The sequence below is a fragment of the Pipistrellus hanaki genome (assembly GCF_964339955.1).
Source record: "Pipistrellus hanaki genome assembly, chromosome: X".
Classification (NCBI taxonomy): Eukaryota; Metazoa; Chordata; class Mammalia; order Chiroptera; family Vespertilionidae; genus Pipistrellus; species Pipistrellus hanaki.
Genome location: NC_140524.1, coordinates 85809181 through 85829674, shown reverse-complemented (window position 1 = coordinate 85829674; position 20494 = coordinate 85809181). Strand labels below are relative to the sequence as shown.

Sequence of the window (20494 nt, the reverse complement as noted above, 5' to 3'; positions counted from 1 at the left end):
AAATGTGTTGACTGCACTAGACTTGTAATGTAGAAACATATCCTGTTGCCTCATTTAAGATCAATAGACATACTACTGTCATGTCCATATATTTATAGTGATTTTTCCTTTTTAATATCCACAGATATAATTTCACTTCCTGGCTTAATGGGTAATTTCTTGAAGTAAAATGTTTTGGCATTTAAAAATCTCTACTGATTTTTAAATGGCAAAACATTTTACTTGGATTTGATAGCGATTTCCTTTCCTCCGTCTTTTAAAAATGTTTTGGGATAGTTTATACAATTTTTTTTATTATGGTACAATACACATACCATAAAATTCACTATCTTAGCCATTTTAAAATATATATTTTATTGATTTTTTAACAGAGAGGAAGGAAGAGGAATAGAGAGTTAGAAACATTGATGAGCGAGAAAAATCAATCAGCTGCCTCCTGCACACCCACTACTGGGGATGTGCCCACAACCAAGGTACATGCTCTTGACCAGAATCGAACCTGGGTCCCTTCAGTCCGCAGGCTGATGCTCTATCCACTGAGCCAAACCGGATAGGGCTATCTTAGCCATTTTAAGTGGACAGTTTGGTGGCATGAAATACATTCATATTGTTATGCAATCATTGCCACCATGCATCTCTAAAATTGAGGCATATGGGTTGAGAAAAACCTTTAAAAGACCATCCAGCAAGCATGGCACACGAAAACACGCTTCTCTCTTCCTGCCCCTGCCAGGCCTACCTGTGAATCAGATGCTAACGCCTTTCTAATGGTGTCAACGAAACAGAGGTAAGTCTTCCAGTTGGTGACAAGAAAAGGGGGAAATAGCCGGGACTGGTTTGGCTCAATGGATAGAGCGTCGGCTTGGGGACTGAAGGGTCCCGGGTTCGATTCCGGTCAAGGGCATGTACCTTGGTTGCAGGCAGATCCCCAGTAGGGGGTGTGCAAGAGGCAGCTGATCGATGACTCTCTCTCATCGATGTTTCTAGCTCTCTATCTCTCTCCCTTCCTCTCTGTACAAAATCAATAAAATATATTTTAAAAAAAAAGAAAAAGAAAGAAAGAAAAGCACTATGGTCTGGAGTTAACTTCTTCTGCAATGCAGGAGAAACGAGTACTACCCTGCGGTTTCCTGAGGATGCTGGAAATAGCTGCCTCTGAGCACAAACTTACTGAAGGAACCAGCCAGGCCCCCATTCCCAAGGTCTTACACTTCAAAGGGCAGGGGGCATTTTCGCTCCTGTTATCTTTCCCCACAGCAAATATCACATTTCAGCCCTGTTGCGGGGAAAGGCAAGGTGAGTTGCCAGAGCACCTGGCTGAGGAAAAGCACCCAGGGCCAGAATGTCAATCCTGCAGAAAGCATTCACAATGGATCTGTTCAAGCTGATTGCGAATTTCCACAGAGCTCAGAGGATCCCCAGATCTAAGTAATATAAACCTCACCTGGCTCTGCACACACAAATTGCGCACAATACTCCACTAGAAACATCTAGTCTGCCAATATTCGGCATCTTAAAATAAGGATTCCCCCCTCACAACACTTCTGTGTTCCCAGGTCTGTTATGGCATCTCGTATTCCACCAGGGACTCAGGATAAATGCCTGTTATTTCACCTCGAGAAGCTGGGGAACAGTACTGTTAACCCTTGAACAACATGGGGCTTTGGGGTGCTGACTCTCCAGGCAGACAAAAATGTGCACAGAAATTCTGACTCCCCCAAAACATAACTACTTACCAAAAACCTAAACAGTTGATTAACACATATTTTGTATGTTATATGTATTATATACTGTATTCTTAGGATACAGTAAGCTAGAGAAAAGAAAATGTTATGAAAATCATATGCAAAAGACAATACATTTGCAGAATTTATTTTAAAAAATTCACATTTTAGTGGACCCATATAATTAAAACCCATGTTGTTTAAGGGTCAACTATGTTATCAAAAAGTACATTTTTGGGGATGAGGAGGTAAATGGGAAGTGGGAGGGGGTGGGGACACTGGACTACAAATCAAACACTCCAGCAGTTAAGAAATTTTAGGGGCACAGATAAATTTGTTCATCTACTTAAACAACAATAAAAACAAAACTTCAAAATCCTTCTTTTTCCTATTCTCGTCAAAGGATTGGTGAGGATTAAATGAGAATTCAGGTAAGCAAAGTATTATCATCAGTAGCAATAGTAACAATATTATTATTATTTTTTTAAATATATTTTATTGATTTCTTACAGAAAGGAAGAGAGAGGGACAGAGAGTTAGAAACATCGATGAGAGAGAATCATCGACCAGCTGCCTCTTGCATACCCCCCACTGGGGATGTGCCCGCAACCAAGGTACATGCCCTTGACCGGAATCGAACCCGGGACTTTTCAGTCCGCAGGCCGACGTTCTATCCACTGAGCCAAACCGGTTTCGGCAATATTATTATTTTTTAATCCTCACCTGAGGATATGTTTTTATTGAGAGAGAGAGAGAGAGAGAGAGAGAGAGAGAGAGAGAGAGAGACCTCAATGTGGGAGAACAACATCGGTTGGTTGCCTCCCATACTCGCCCTGGGGATTGGACCCACCACCTAGGTATGTGTCTTTACCGGGAATCAATCCTACTACACCTTTTGGTGTATGGGACAATGCTCCAAGCAACTGAGTCACCTGTCCAGGGCATAACAATATTATTTATAAGCATAGAAGGTACAAACGGCAGGGTGAAGCTCTTTCACGGTAGTGAAAGCAAACAGTGGGCAATTATGAAAGCACATTAGGAAAAGTCCGAGAGTTAAATAGAGAAACCAGGATTTATTCTGTGGACAATGGCAAGAAACTGAAGATTTCTAAGAATGGTCTCAGACAGTGAATACATTTCTCTAAAACCAGTGTAAGGAGCAGTAAGACCAATGAAAGGGGACCTGGGTGCAGAGGAGAGGCTTGTGATGAGAAGGCCTGAAAACAGTAGAAGAGAGGCAATGAAAAGCAATCAAACAAAAGACATTTCTTTCCCTCAAAAAAAAAAAAAAGCTAGCCTGGCTGGTGTGGCTCAATGGTTGAGCACCAACTGATGAACCAGGAGATCACAGTTCAATCCCAGTCAGCATATACCCAGTTTGCGGGCTCAATCCCCAGTGTGGGACATGTAAGAGGCAGCCAGTTGATGATTCTCATCATTGATGTTTCTATCTCTCTCTTTCTCTTCCTTCTGCTCTGAAATCAATTTCATATATATATATATATATATATATATATATATATATATATAATTAAAAGCTAGTACTTACTACTTTTTCTTCTAATTCAAGATGTTCAAAGGAGAAAATTTGGAAAGTACAAAATAGAAGAGACAAGAAAATAACCTCCTCTTACCACTATTAATATCTTGACTGGTGTCCCCCAATCTCACAAAAGACATCCCCAACACCTTAGAAACTGGCTAGCCAACACACATTCCATCAGTATGAGAATATGGACTGAGTTCAAAGTTTTGACACTGAGGAGAGAGGACTGCTACTTCAAAGATAGAGGCATACGGAAACAAGAGACATGAGTTAGGGAAGAAGGTGAGCATCCAGCAAAAGGATACAACGGGCAGACCTGGCCCAGGCTGGGCTCCTCATAAGGGGACAGCACTGGGGGAAGGGAAGCTTCTGTTAAGTGGTTCCTTCAACCAAATAAGAGAGAGCCAGGGACTCTCTTACTCATTCCCAACAAACACACCCACTCAAGATAATTATGTGGTGATAGAGGTGCCAACAAGCAATACAATGGCAATCATATTATTACTATCCTATATAGTAAGAGAGGAATATACTAATTATCCATTACGCCCTGAGGCGTAATGACCAACTGTGTAATGACTGATCAAGGAGCTGCAGGAGGGTGGGGCAGCAAAGTATAAGCAGGCTGGAGAGCCAAAGGAGGGGCAGAGTAGTAAGCTATGGGGGGGGGGCACGCGTGGAGGCGGGAGGGGGAAGAGGGGAGGGGGAAAGCTACAGGAGGGCGGCATGGACCTACTGGCGCACAGATTCATACGCAGGGCTTCTAGTATATATATATATATATATATATATATATATATATGTGTGTGTGTGTGTGTGTGTGTGTGTGTGTGTGTGTGTGTGTACAGAAAGTCCTCACTTATCATCGATAGGTTCTGTGACTTTAAGCAAAATGACTTATAATGAAACCAGTTTTACCACATGCTAATTGATATAAACAAGAGTTAAGCCCTGGCCGGTGTGGCTCAGTTTACTGAGTGTCAACCCATGTACCAAGAGGTCACCAGTTTGATTCCCGGTCAGGGCATATGCCCAGGTTGTGGGCTTGATCCCTGGTACAGGGCATGCAGGAGGCAACTGATCGATGTTTCCCTCTCACATCAATGTTTCTCTCTCTCTTCCCTCTCCCTTCCTCTTTCTCTGAAATGAATAAAAACATATTTAAAATAGAACCACAAGAGTTAAGTTCCTACAGCATCTCATCAATGTTATCGGGTAACGATGTTGAACAAACCACATGATTTGAGGCCCTGCTGTACACCTTAAATTTGCAGTGTTATATGTCAAATATATTTCAATTAAAAAAAGAAAGAGAGTTGGCAGTGAGGGTGGCAGTGGCTGCCTGATGATGTTGGCAGTAGCACAGTCAGCACAGTGTGGTGACAGGACAATGGCTTCAGCGGTCCTGAAGCCAGCCCAGCTTACTCTGCAGGAGGGACTGTCTCTGAAAAGATGGCTGTAGGCTTATTTTCTCACCATTACTCTCAATCCAAGTCACAACACACACACACACACACACACACACACACACACACACACACACACAACTATGTACACATTCATACATACGAATGTATGTGAGTAAGAGAGTTTCTCAACTATATCTCAAAAACTAACTGAAACGACTAAAGAAAAAATACTTAGGGAAAACAAAACACACATTCAAGCTGTTTTATAATTGGATTTTTAAAAAACCACCAACATGAATCTGACTACTGTGGCCATTAGCATTCGCTGTATGAAAGTTACTTGTATCTACATTCTGGAGTAGAAATATTAATGCAGCAACATGCAGGGGGGGGAAATCTAGAGATAGTGATAGTCTATTCACTTTTTGGAAGATGTATGAGGTGAAAAAATGCATTTATTTCTCTATACCTATTTTAAGTTTACAGCTAATTTGCCACAATTTTGGCAACACAAGCCAAATAGTATATACAACTCTACATGAGTGGGCGTACTATATGTGCATTTAGTCCATTTGCCAAGTCAATTATTGAATGAATGCTCAGAAGGCTTTAAACATCTAAATATTCACAATGTTCTGTCCAGGAGGCCTTCTATAGTTTTATCTTAGTCTATGATCAAAGACTACAGGTCTAACCCAGTTACTTCTATGGCTAGTTCTATTGGTAACGGGATTAGAATGGATTGAAAAACCCCATATTAATAAAACCAGCTTGCAGCATTTAAAAAAAGAATATAAGAACACTGTGACTAATGTGATACTGCAAATGTCTCACTCCTTCAGTGTTGGTGGCATTACAAATAGAAACAACTTTTGACAAAATGCCACCTGGTAATATGTATCCAAAGCCATAAAACTGTTTGTCATTTAGTCTGGTAATCTCACTTCTGAGAATTTATACTAAGGAAAAAACTTCAGTTGAAATAAGAGCTAACTGCAGGAAGATGTTCACTGAAGCATTACCCACCTTAAAAAACAAACAGAAAGAACCTAAATGTCTATCCATGGAGTGGTCAGGCATTTGGAGGAAGAGAGTGTTTCTGGGGGCACTGATTAAGGTGTGGAAAACATGAAGGGGCAGGACAAGAAAGAGAATGGGCAAGATTGTGATGAGCTACTGATGGGTATTAGCAGAGAGTAATTGAAATAAACAAGAGTTAAGTTCCTACAGTAAGCATGTCAAACTCAAAGGCTAACACGGGCCAAATGAACAAGGTTTAAGTTTATGTGGGCCACAAAAAAACAAAAGCTTCAATTTTCATAGAAACGTAGATTTTGAGGGACATGCTGAATACAAAGGGCTAAAATAAATGAGTCATCGTTAACATAAAATAGAACATTTTAATAAAAATTATTATATTTTCTTGAATATTAACTTAGTAGACACTGAATAACTGCAAATAAACCTATTTTTCTTGTTCTCCAAAAGCAAAATAGTTCCTGTTGTGCACACCAAACAAATCAGTACAAGACTAATGACGTGGCAATTGGCTGCTAAAATACTCGCTGCTGGTATTAGTGGAGAGAAATGGTGCATCTGTGCATAAGGCCCGTAAGGGAAATAAATGCAACACGATTATAATAATCAGTCATTAGCAAACATTGCAGTTTGTTATTAATAATTATGATAACAGGATATTGTAAAAATTAAGTTATGAAATTTTTGTTAAAACGTTTCTTACATACCGTTGTATTGGCTAGGCTGCAAAAATATTCTTTGTGGGCCACATGCCGCCTATGAGCCACGAGTTTGGCATGCTTGTCCTACAGTATTGCATCAATGTTAATAAGACTAAGGGAAGGCCTTAGAATAGTAGAAAAATATCAAAGATACAAAAGGAAAACTTTAAAAGAAAAGATCACTATGTCAACTAGCCTCCAACAGCCGATCAAATGAGGCTATAATGACAGAATTAGATAAAAATAAAAAACTAAAAGACTCACCTATAAAGTCTTTTTCTTATATACAAAGATTATTCTATGATTGGAGATGTATTTCATCCCTCATTGAACCACTGCAGACTCCTGTCCCTCCCAGCACCTTAGTAACTGTGGGGTCCCAGCTGCAGATGGAGATTTTGTTTTATTTTGTTTTGTTAATCCTCACCCGAAGATATTTTTTTCATTGATTTTTCAGGGAGAGTGAAAGAGAGAGGGAGAGACAGAGAGAAACATCGATGTGAGAGAAACCCATCGATTGGTTACCTCCTGATCGAGCCCCGACCAGAGCTCAGACTGAGGATGAGCTTGACACCAAGGTATGTGCCCTTGACCAGAATCAAACCCAAGAACCCTTTGGTACGCAGGCTGATGCTCTATCCACTGAGCCAAACCAGCTAGGGCCAGATGGAGATTTCTTTTCCTTCCTCTTTACTGTCCTCTTTCTCCCAGTCCTGGAGCTTCAGAAATCTCTGCAGACAATTTAAAAAGGTTTCCAATATCAAAAATCCCTATCTACCTGCGCACAGAAGAGCTATATAAGCAATGAAAGTTCTGTGTTTAAAAAAAATCTAAAATATAAAACAATAAATATGTTACTTAGGAAGGTGAATAACTTACAAACTGGAAGCAGCTTCTGACACTCGGCTCAATGTTACTGCCCCCAAAGGATGCAACTTCACCCAACTGTCTTGGGATTTGGATGGAATCATGTAGAAGGAGGCCCAGCCTGCGCTGGTCACAAAATCCAGTTGAACTTGCCACTTGCTTGAAAAGGTCTACAAAAGGAAGAAGAGAATCACAATAATGAAAAAGCAACGCCAACTAAGTGCTAACAGAATCTAATGGCCAACTCACTTCCAGTACCAATTCTCAAGAGTAGCCAATATTCCCATAGGGCAGTTACTTCTACCGTATGTTAATCTAGACATTTAATATTTTTATAGATGAACTATATAGCCCTCAAGAAATGAGTTTACATACAATCCTGACACCTGAATTTTTCCTAAGTCAGAAGACGATCCTTTGGGAAACTATGTTATATATAGGATATAACTACTACAATAAAATAACTGTTTTAGCATTAACAACCATATAACTAGCCCAAAGCACCATCCCCTTTGGACATCAGAGATTTAAAAATGTGCCAAAATTGGGATTTCTTTATGAAGGCATCAGATCATTGAGTTTCTTGTGTGTTCCCACAGGATGCTGTACATATTTGTAATTAGCTCATATCACTTTACACTGATTCAATAGGTGACTGTCTTTTTGAATGAAGGATGGTATCTCCTTGAGAGCAGGGACCTTTTTTTGGTCAACCGTGTGGCAGAAATATCTACAGTAGAATAGTTGTACCTGCAGAAAGCAGGTGTCCAATGTAGTGGGTTCACGGAATGAATGAACATACCAAACACTTGCAATATGTTTTGGTCTCAGAAATAAAATCATTTTAATCACACATTGTTTTCAAATAAAAGTTGCCCATCAAATTAAATCTAAGAAAGCTTTTTTTTTTTTTTTTACATTGACCTTTTTAGAAAGAGAGTGGAGAGGAGAAAAAAGGGAGGGAGGGAGGGACAGAGAGAGGGAGACAGAGAGAAAGAGAGAGAGAGAGAGAGAGAGAGAGAGAGAGAGAGAGAGAGAGAGAGAGAGAGAGAGAGAGAGAGAGAAGAGAAAGAGAGAGAGAGATGTGAGAGCAACAAATCAATTGGTTGCCTCCCATATGTGCTCTGGAGCCTGCAACCAAGGAACGTGCCCTTGACTGGCAACTGAACATGAGATCCTTCAGTCCAAGGACCGACACTCAAACCACTGAGACAAACTGCTGGTTAGGGCTCAGAAGTACACTTTGAACTCTAAGAAATTAAATATTTTAATGAAACATCTAAGATGGCAATAACCAAAATGATACCGCACACAACCACTTTTCATCATCTATCTAATACACACACAGATTGTTTTCAAAATTATGAATTATTTTCAAATATCCCAAATTTGAAATTAATATTTCTGTGTCACCAACCTCAAAACACATCCCTGCATAGTGGTTATTAGAAACACAAACTTGAAGTTCCCTAGATGACTCCATTTAGTATTGTAATAACGTTGACATGATTAGATTATCAGCTAACCTATAATAAGTAACTATAATATTTAAAAGAGGACAAAAACACAGAAAGATTCCATTTTATCCAAAAAAAAATTGTTTTTAAGTGGTTAACCAAATCTGTTCAGTTATTTTCTCCTAAAAGGATGAGAAAACTTAAGTGGAAACTACATAAAAGTGAGAGCTTGAAAGGCTTGTGTATTTTTTGGCTTACTCCTAGGAGGGAAATGAGCAGTAGGACACAGAGTGGCTTTGGAGAAATTTAATCTCTTTTATCTCCTGCCTGTCCTTAAGCTCAGCACAGCTCCTCATTCCTGTGAGGATAGGCCTTAGGGGAACAGAGAAAAGACAAAATAGATGAGGTTTCTTTAATATTCCTACTGAAAACATTTCTCACAAGCTTTTAAAGGGGAAAACACATATGGTCCTTTCACAATGGGAATGAATGGTTGCTTATAGTCATCTCAACCATCACTCCTCTAGTGTTTGCTTTTAATTTGGGTTGACGGATTTTTAGCAGAAAAACCCAATGGGCTAATCAGTAGGACATTCCATAAGGTGATATTTACCCTATAAAAAATGGCAAGCTATCTGTCTCTCCAATAATAAAATGTTAAGTCACATCACAGCATTGGTTATGCCAGCGCACCTTGCAATAAGATGATTATAAAATAAACAATGCTTCTTAAACATGAATGCCAGACAGTAGTCTTTGAATAAGAATCCAAATACTAGGCAAGAGCATGGATTAACCTTTCATATTTATTTTTCCTGACTTATACAAAGGGGTTAGGAAATCAGGTTTTATCCCCTAGGAACATATGTTTTATTCAGACACAGTCAATGTAATGCAAAATAATACTCGGACTAAAGAAGTTAATCTTCATTCCCTATTTAAATACCTGCAAGCTAATGTTTGACAGGGAACAGCGAAAACCACCTTTTATGACTTTCTAAAAGCAGTTTTCCATCTTCCATGAAGAACTTGCTGTCAAATAAGAACACTATGTCATTCCCCATCGAGAACTGAGGCAATTAGCCAATAGTAATAAAAGAATACAGAGTTAATATGCATGACTTACATCTGTACTTGTCTTCCAAGTGTGCTTTACACAGAGAAATGATGCCTGTTTTAAAAGACAGGACCCGGATCCTCCCCGTGCGTCCCCTATTATAAATAATCAGATCAGAAAACAATTACTGACATGTTACTAGATGGTAAGCATGTTTCAGCTAAGAAAAAAAAATTCGTCGAACATGGGATTAAGAACTTTTCTGAGTTTGTTATCTATTTGGAGATGACTTAGAATGTGATGGAAATTTGAACAACTCGAAGAATGAATATTTACCAAGTATTCAATTCTGAAAAGCCCTTACTTGAATTGTAAGAGTGGCTCTACATAAAATAGGAAAAATATCCTTCTAGTCATCCATGGAGAGCCACCTGGGTTTAAGTCAGTAAGTGGATGAATTACTATTATGCACTAAGCTACTTTTGTTATTGAAGCCCAAGAAATATTACCAGCAACTCTCTGCTCTGCTCTCTTCAAAACTCTTTCAGATTTTCATTACACTGTCCATATTCAGAAGAAAATTAACCACTTCAGGCAATATAACACAATATGAAATATGAATGGTTATCTCCACAAGAAAAATATGATACTCTATTAGAGAGCTTCAAATATATGATCTTAAAGTGCAATTTTAAAATAACCTATGATTATATATATATATATATATATATATATATATATATACACACACACACACACACACACACACACACACATACACACACACACACTTCGCGTTTGCATATAAAACTGGAATAAAGGATTCCACTTGACTCATTTATTAAGTTCATTAAACCCATGGGAAATTTTTTAAATAATAAAAAGTTTTTCATTTTGTGGAAAATGTCTTTCAATAATTTTTAGCTTTTGTTATAGAAAACAAATGAATATTAGATACTGTTTTTTTTAAAAGTAGACTAATTCTTAATTTAGCACTGTGAAATTACAAAGGACAGGTCCCATTTGTGGGTTATTTTTGGTGAACAATATGCTCAACTTTCAACTGATACAATTTATTAAATCCTTTAGTCAAACAGAAATCCTGGATCCTAATGCACTAACAATATTACTATTGTTGAAAGGTTTTCTTATCCTTTTCTTACTCTTTAAAAAAGGCAAATCAATGTCTAACAAATAAACTTGGTACAGTAACTCAGGACTTCAAGGAAATAAACTATACTCAAAATTTTTTTCAGACAGGTAGAAATAAATTATATATTCAGAATCCATTCATGTCATCTGCAGAGAAAACATTGCTAAAATATATCTGAGAGAAGACCTGAATACAAACCCTTATCAAAGCAAATGTAAGGGTAATCCACAATTACAGGCATGGTAGATACTGATCAGATTTCAATAGCCAGGTGACCTTAGAATTTAAAAAGCAATGCCTTATCAAAAATAACAACGAGGAAAGGGTATACATTTTAATCCAGGAGGTGGTGGAAATCCACCACATAGGCAAAAAGCAAAATAGTTACTATGCAACTCCTTTTCAAAAACCCTCCCAGATTTCCAAATGGGGAGATGTTCTTTCTGACATGTGAAATGAGGCATGTAATAGTTCTGATGTCTAAAAATTCAGTCAAAATTAAGACCAAGTCCTGCTACCTTCCTCCACTGTCTTCATTAAGCTCAAGGCAAAAATTCCAGCTGGGGATCTCTCTTGTGTGCAATCCCAAAGAAAAACGAGTGCTGTCTAAGGCGTGATGAATGGAGGTCCCATTGAAATATTTCTCTTTCTCTCTTTTTTTAAATTCAAAACTTTCTCCATTTGGGGAGCCGAGTTCGCTGAATTAAGGGCTTGTTTTCATTTTGTTTGGCTTTTCAGCTCATCTCCTGCAAAAATCTCTAAGTAGTCAGATCTGGTGACAGATCTGGTGACAGCATCTCCAAGAGCACATCTGCCAGTGAGAGGGAGCTGCCCCCAAAGTAGATGGAGGAACTCAAAACACACAGGCAAGAGAGGGAAAGAACGAATGGCTGCACATGGAGTCATTTTAAAAAATTAGTATCGCAGTTTTGTTTGTTTTCTAATCTGAGAGCGATCAATATTCTAGCTCTTACCTCCTAGCTTACCAAGACAAAATAGTTTTGGTTCCAATAACTGCAAAAAATGATTTCTCAAGTCACACAGCTTCATGAGACTTTCAAGCCGAGGACCATATTTCTAGACTGGGGCCCTGTTGTGATGCTAATTAAACCGGCACCATTCTGCCCACCAAGCCTCCTGTGACAGAGTCTGAGAGACAAGCTTGCCGTACGTACGTGTCATAAACATTCAGCAGCCAATTGAGACACATATCCACGCAGAGAGGGACGTTGACCAGATTGTTGTGCTCTTGCTCCAGGCGGTCATAGATAGTGGTCAAACAATTAATGATCTGCAGGATGTCCATGGGCTGGTCGTTTTGCTTGAGATTGTGCTGATCCAAAGCATCACATGCGGCTGACAGGCTCAAGAGGTCCACTGCAAAAGCCACAGAAAACCACAAGCGATTCAAGGTAGGGGAACTCCTCCTTTCTTTCCCTTTGACAATCTAGTAGGGATATCTCGTACACCTTGGTGAACACCAAATCCAAACCCTACCCACTTTTATGTATTTATTTTTCTTTATTTTTAAATATATAATTTAATGATTTTTTACAGAAAGGAAGGGAGAGGGATAGAGAGTTAAAAAACATCAATGAGAGAGAAACATCGATCAGCTGCCTCCTGCACCCCCCCACTGGGAATGTGCCCGCAACCAAGGTACATGCCCTTGACCGGAATCGAACCTGGGACCTTTCAGTCCGCAGGCTGACGCTCTATCCACTGAGCCAAACCGGTTTTGGCTGTATTTATTTTTCAATGATAGCTGACATTCAATATCATTTTGTATCAGTTTCAAGTATACAGACTTAGTGGTTAGACAATCACATAGTAGTACTTTACAAAGTGGTTTCCCCGATATTTCAAGTATCCACCTGGTCCCATATATTCTTCAAACCCTACCCTCTTTTATTATTTTAAAAAATGTATTATTATTAATTTCAAAGGGGAAGGGAGAGGGAGAAAAAGATGGAAACATCAGTGATGAGAGAGAATCATTGATCAGCTGTCTGCTGCATGTCAAGCTTGCAACCCAGGCACATGCCCTGACCAGGAATCGAACCATAACCTCCTGGATCATAGGCTGACACTCAACCACTGAGCCACGCTGGCCGGGCAAACTCTACCCTCTTTTAAAGTGTTTTGTTTTCATCCTTCAGCTCTAAGTTTGCCACCTTTGATGAGTATTCAGGATCTGAAGTTGTTCTCACATATCATTGGCATTGACTAGATAAAGATGTGAGCAAATATTTTTTACAGAGAGGAAGGGAGAGAGATAGAGAGCTAGAAACATTGATGAGAGAGAGACATCGACCAGCTGCCTCCTGTACACCCCCTACTGGGGATGTGCCTGCAATCAAGCACATGCCCTTGACCGGAATTGAACCTGGGACCCTTCAGTCCATAGGCCGACACTCTATCCACTGAGCCAAACTGGTTTTGGCGACAGTTCCCATTTTTAAAGTATTGGGAAATTTTTGTGAGTTAAGGGAGCCTATTGAGTTCTACATAAACCAAGTCATTTTCAAATTAATAAGGAAAAACCTATTCTACTAGAGATTTTGAAAGAATTTCTGACCATATTTTCTTACATTGGTAATAAATAGAGAAGGTCAGCTTGATTAATCTGTATGGTTAGGGTTATGTAAACTCTATTTCCAGTTATGCAAAAAAAAAAAAAAAAAAAAGTCAAGCATTTTCTCCTTAAAATATTAGTCACCTCACAATCTTTCTGCTACCTTAACATTAGGTGAAAAAAACAATCAACTTCACTAAAATTTCCCATGGGCAAACTAAAGTAACTGTGCAATCCATCCAAGCTATTTCTTCGTTCCCTTTCGATTGCATTTTACATTGTACTTTTCAAATCCTCTAAGAACTTTGAGTGGCAAGGCGGGGAGGAGGGACAGGGGGAGTTCCCTTGATGTGAGGTGGTATTTAATTAGATGCTGGAAGATAAAAATTGAACAGAAGTGAAATCTCAACCTTGTCCAACATCAGCACATTGCATGCTTTATTCCCAAGTGCACAAAAAGAAGCTTTTATTTTTTTTTCTAAAGCAGGCTTATTAGGCAAATTGGAAATGCAACAACATGTTTTTTTATAACACCTTCTACACCTAAGCTCTGGTCTGAATTCTCAGTCCTTTGAGAGAAAGAATCAATGGTAATTAAGTAAATTTCTCACGCATCTCGCGGGGAGGAGGCAGACGATTATAAATGTTACTGCGGATAAAGCACAGGCCAACCCAGTCAGCAACAGCTTGCCCAAAACTAAGCAGATGTAAATTTAAGGCTTTACTGTATTTCACCAGCTATTTGTGACTGGTTCTAAGTAAATGTTAAGGAAAAAACAAAAATAGTGATTAATATCCCATGTAAGTTAATACCTATGTAGTACATATTTTTCGCTTTAAAAAAAAAGGAAAATAGCTGAAAACGGTTTTGCTCAGTGGATAGAGCATCTGCCTGTGGACTGAAGGGTCCCAGGTTCGATTCCGGTCAAGGGCATGTACCTTGGTTGCGGGCACATCCCCAATAGGGAGTGTGCAGGAGGCAGCTGATCGATGTTTCTCTCTCATGGATGTTTCTAACTTTCTATCTCTCTGCCTTCCTCTCTATAAAAAATCAATAATATATATATTATATATATATAAAATCTATATATATATATATATATATAAAATCAATTTTATATATATATATATATATATATATATATATATATATATATATATATATATATATATTTTTTTTTTTTTAAATAGAAGGCTCCAGATGAGCTCTCATCCTATCAAGGCAAAGGCCGTTGGGGAGGAAAAAATATTTTCTGTTCCCTTCTAAGTTCTTCTGGCTAGTCTAAGAATTAAATTCATATGAAACAGATTAACAGGAGGGAAAAAAGATATTTAATTTTGTGCAAATGGGAAATCCACATAAATATGAAAATTCCAAAGACAGTAAGGCAAAATGAGGTACAATTGTCATTCTGGAGTCTGGACTAAGGAGAAGGAAGTAGAGGTTTGGAACTTCAGAGGGAAGTGAGGCAATTCACGGGAAGATAAAAAGAGTTAATGTTTAGTAAAAACATGTTTGCTGGGCCATACAGAAAATGTGGGACACAGAGAGGACTTTGATCGAACGGGCCTTGCTAGGTTCCTATCACGCCTACTTTATATTAAACTAATAGCGCCCTGCCTGGAGCAAATCTATCTAAATTCTTTTATGGAGTTAGGGGCAAGGTCAAAGGTTCTTCCGGAGAAAGTGTTCTCAACGCAAAGTATTTCACGTGACAAAGAGACACATTTTGGGGTGGAGAGTTTTGCTACTCTACAGGCCCCCTCCTTTTGCTTAAAAATACTTTCAAGATAATGACTTGTTTACATGGAAGCTGAGACTTTGCTTAAAGTGGCAGAAAGGAATATAACTTGATTTGAGAGGAAGGCAGGTAGGAAAAAGAATCAAGAATTTTTAAAATAGCAATGCAAGCAAGAAGGAGGACACAAGAATGCAAAGGCGGAGTGGGGACTGCATGGGAGACTGGAGAGAGGCGTAGAAAAAAATAACTCAAATTTTTATTTTCTCTTCTGAGGGCACAGTTTCAGGAGCAGGGAGTGAGAGCATTTAGAAATGCAGCCCGCCATTTCCATTAGTGGAAGGGAGGAATGGACTTCTTCTAAACACCAATATTCCTAAGATGTTTCTTTATATGTGAAAGGAAACTATGGGAGGTTTGGAGTTTATTATTTTCTTTTGTTACTCTGCATTCATCGTAATAAAATATTTTGCTTTATAGCTAAGGATATAAGAACAAGTGAGAATTTTTAGACTCACTTTTGTACTGAGTCTAATTTACCATTGTGATGGAAACAAACACACTGACAGCAAAATTGCATGAATTTCTTTTTATTGGGTCTACTCTTATCTCTGTATAGGTGAATGGGTAACACGCAGAATAGAAAATTTGGGAGTATAAATAGCTCCAGAGTGGAGCAAAGAAATTGCTCCGAAATAATAGGAGCAGAAGATGACATAGTTAGGAGAGAAATACTGTGTAGTGTGCTCTGCTAAAACCAAATGTGCTTATACACAAGCATGATCCATCACAGAACACTGGAAAACACATGCCCCAAAACAAACATATGAAACAGAATTCCATTTTCATGGATCAATTTTTAAAAGACATCGATTTAGGTGTGTATAGCTGGAACTGTGGTGTTAAAAAGAGGTGAAAAAAATAATAGGGATGATTTAATTGCTACACAGATATACACGTAAGTGTCCAAAACAAACAAGTCATAGAATATATTAAGATTTTTTTGATGAAACATTATACATAATGAAACCTCAACAAGCAACCAACAGACATAATTTTGTGAAACTATCTTTTTACCGCAAGCTAGGAATTTCCACTTAGAGGGGGAAATATATATCCGTTAAGTGTATTCATTAGGGAATATATTTTAAAGCTATATTAAAATCTAAGTATGTTCTAATATACCCTCTTTTAAAATATATTTTTTATTGATTTCAAAGAGGAAGGAAGCAGAAGAGACAGAAACATCAGCGATAAGAATCACTAATCGGCCGAGACCGGTTTGGCTCAATGGATAGAGCGTTGGCTTGGGGACTGAAGGGTCCCATGTACCTTGGTTGCGGGCATATCCCCAGTAGGGGGTGTGCAAGTGGCAGCTGATCGATGACTCTTTCTCATGGATGTTTCTAACTCTCTATCTCTCCCCCTTCCTCTCTGTACAAAATCAATAAAATATATTTTTAAAAAAAGAATCACTAATCGCCTGCCTCCTGCACACCACCTACTGGGATTGAGTCCACAACCCAAGTATGTGCCCTGACTGGGAATAATTGAACCGTGATCTCCTGGTTCATAGGTCGACGCTTAACTGAACCACACCAGCCGGGCAATTTTTTTGGTCTTTTACAGAATCATAGGCTTTGAGATCTGGAAGGCCCACGTAGAATCATTTTGTAGTAGAGAAAATAGAGACTAGAGATAAGAAGACTTGCTGACACCCAGGTTTTTGGATTCCTCATAGAGGTACATACTGAAAAACAGAAAGTGTCACAGAGGGTGTCCTTAGAGACTTTACTGAAAAAGAAAACTATCCTCATTCCCTACCAGTGACAACAGCAGAAAAAAGAAGCACCAAAAAGTTGGTTAGAATAAGTCCCATGGTGCCAACACCATCCCACAGGTAAACCTGAATACTCTTATGTTAATACAAAATAATCCTGTAACCTAATTAGACAGAAACAGAGGGAGGTTATGATAGGATAACTGCTATGTTTTGCTGATTTTATTTTTGCCCAGAGGAGGCTGTTGTTGATGTCACACCAACTCACTCTATAGGCAGCTTATACTTCAGGCTAAAGAACTTTGCAAGCAAATCTTTACCGAAAGAAAGTCAATGCACTTGGATATAGTTATCTGTGCCGTGAGAGTTCCTTACGCTCTGGCATGGGCCTGAGATGCTTTGGTGAAATAGCTACATAATGCAGAAGTGACGTTTTGTGTTGACATGTAGCTATGGGTTACAGGCTATCACTACTGTTTATTGCTAGCCGTAACACTGGCCATTTTTACCTAGTCTCAGCGAGACCCATGGAGGCCACCGTGTTTGGGGTTGGCTACGTAGAGAAGAATATGCCTAGGTTACCGACACGCTATAAGGAACCCTATCTAACACACTTAGTATGTGTGCCCTGGTATCCAAAGTGAAATCATAGGTGGTGGTTTTTGACCCAAGAAAGACAGTGCACCCTGGTGTGACCCTTAGTGGGGCACTTGGAGCTTGCACCGGCCTCTCTGGACCCTATGATGTGGTTGTGATACATATACTCATTTTAATGTTGTTGGTATACTGTAGCAGTTGCCTGCAATGAATTTTAGTGTGTTTTTTTAAAATTTATTTTATTGATTTCAGAGAGGAAGGGAGAGGGAGAGAAACATCCAAGATGAGAGGGAATCATTGATTGGCTGCCACCTGCATGTCCCACATCGGGGATCGAGCTTGCAACTTGGGCATGTGCCTTGACAGGGAATCAAACCATGACCTCCTGGTTCAAAGGTTGATGCTCAACCACTTAGCCACACTGACTGGGCTGAACTTTGGGTTTGTAAGCATTATTTTTTAAAATATACTTTTATGTTTAAAATATATATTTTTTTGAGTTATTGAGGAAGATTTGACTTATTTTATTTTTATTAAGGTATTACCGGCATATAAGACAACCTTTGAAACGAAAAAAAGTCAACTGAAAATCGGGGGCAAAAGACCAAAATTGCACAAAAATTACCTGCAGATCTTGACGGCAAAGTAAGTCTTTTCTTTGAAGTGGGGGGTAGTCTTATACAGCGAATATAGGCCTAAACCTATGTTTTAACTGTAAAATTAGGGGGTCATCTTATACACCGGAAAATACGGTGTATGTGTACATGTATTTTTATTGAATTCAGAGAAGAAGGGAGAGGGAGAGAGAGAGAGAGAGAGAAACATCAATGATGAGAGAGAATCATTGATTGGCTGCCTTCAGCACATCTCCTACTGGGGATCAAGCCCACAACCCAGGCATGTGCCCTAGACTAGAATCAAACCCGGGACCTTACAGTCTACAGTCTGACGCTCTATCCACTGAGCCAAACCAGCTAAGGTAGTATTGTTATTTGAGTTCTGTGAGTCCTCTTCAGCAATGGAGCCCTAACTGCCACTGCCAGTGCAATTAATGTCAGAAGTGAAACTGTCTAGAAGACTTTCAACTCATTCCTAACTAAAAATATGGCTAAGACGTTTAAAAAAGAAAAAGGCAATTCTGATAAAAGGGATGAAAGTATACCATTGCTGGTTGCCAAACTACCTAGGGTTTGAAGAGCACAGGCTTTGAAATGGGTTATTGATAAGACAACTTTCCAGTGGCATATGGAAATGGTGGAACCTGAACTCCAGGAACTGAACAAAATGGATTAGGAGGAGACTGCAAATTGATGGCAAGTCTGCTAAAATTCAATTCCTTGGATGCGTTAGCAAAAGCTCAAATAAGCTCAGAATCTCCTTCCATTGAAATTCGCCCTCTCTGGCATGCAGGTGGAGTTCCAACCAAAGGCACCTGGACAACCATCACTTTTGATAAATGGGCTACACCAGTGAGATCAATTACAATTAAAAAGATAATTCAACTGGGGAACTTGTAGGTGTTTCTTCCACACAATTTTCTTTCTCCTTTTTATATATTTGTATTGATTTCAGAAAGGAATGAAGAGAGACGGAAACATCAATGATGAGAGAGAATCATTGATTGGCTGCCTCTTGCACACCCCCTACTGGGGAACGAGCATGTGCCCTGATTGGGAATCGAACCATGACCTCCTGGTTTATGGGTTGACGCACACCAATGAGTAACACTGGCTGGGCACAATTTCCTTTTTCAATGTCATACCTAGTAGTTCCTGGACTGAGGCTACAATTAAGAGTCTCAAAGGCTGGTAATTTTCCAAAACAAGATGTTACGGTTATTAGTTGGAACATAGGTGCAAGAATTCTGCAGGGATTGGTGGAATAGATTATTCCTTTCTGACACCTCGCCTAATCGGGGCCATCACAAATGTTTTGTTGCCCACAGGACAGAATTACCCCACTTTTCTGTACTGATCCAATCTGAACCCCAACCATTGGGAAGAGACTGAAGGAGAAGCCCTGGCATGTCTTTTTTTTTTTTTTTTAATATATTTTATTGATTTTCCACAGAGAGGAAGGGAGAGGGATAGAGAGCTAGAAACGTCGATGAGAGAGAAACATTGACCAGCTGCCTCCTGCACACCCCCTACCGGGGCTGTGCCCGCAACCAAGGTACATGCCCTTGACTGAAATCGAACCTGGGACCCTTCAGTCTGCAGGCCGACACTCTATCCACTGAGCCAAACCGGTTTTGGCAACCCTGGCATATCTTATCTTCTTAACTTGCTATATGCTAAATATGGACTAGCCCAGTGGCTGACCCCAAGGGACATAGTTTGTGTATGGATTCAAATTTATAAGGAAGGAAAAACTAAAATTGTGGCTCGAAGGTAAGAAAGCAACCAAATGGGCATTTAAAAGGGAAAACTGACATAATGTTGGTGCCCAGAAATAGGCTTCAACTAGGAGTATGGTATGCTTAGTGGTGATTCAGACACCCTTTTTAAAGAGCCAAGAAGTGAGGAAGACAGCTGGCCAACCTCCTGAACACACTGGATGAAGAAATGGGAGTTGCGTGACCATGAACTCCATGGAACATGTAAACCGGCTGTGTTTTTTGGTTCTTGTTTCTGTTATTAAGGACTCATGTTGGAAAGTACTCTGTGGGAATATTTACCCAGTCATATAGAGAAAATACAGATTTATAATCGTCTGAATAAGCATTGTGTGGACATTAACTGGAATGATCCAAGTTTAAAAAATGTATTAGGCATACAATAAAAGGTGTATAAGCTCTATGTCTCAACTGTCATAACATTATGTGTAAAAATATAGGTTTTTGCCCCAC

At 39.1% G+C, this 20494-nt stretch overlaps 1 protein-coding gene across 5 annotated transcripts in view; it reads right to left on the bottom strand.

Moving 5' to 3' along the window:
* DMD (dystrophin) overlaps positions 1-20494 on the bottom strand; it is a 2141216-nt gene that overhangs the window by 85710 nt on the left and 2035012 nt on the right. For all 5 annotated transcript variants that reach the window (XM_084869361.1, XM_084869360.1, XM_084869362.1 and 2 more), the window contains 3 exons: positions 12131-12332; positions 9872-9957; positions 7301-7458 (listed from right to left, as the gene is read on the bottom strand). In XM_084869361.1, the coding sequence (XP_084725487.1) occupies positions 7301-7458; positions 9872-9957; positions 12131-12332 (446 nt within the window). The remainder of the gene's footprint in view (positions 1-7300; positions 7459-9871; positions 9958-12130; positions 12333-20494) is intronic.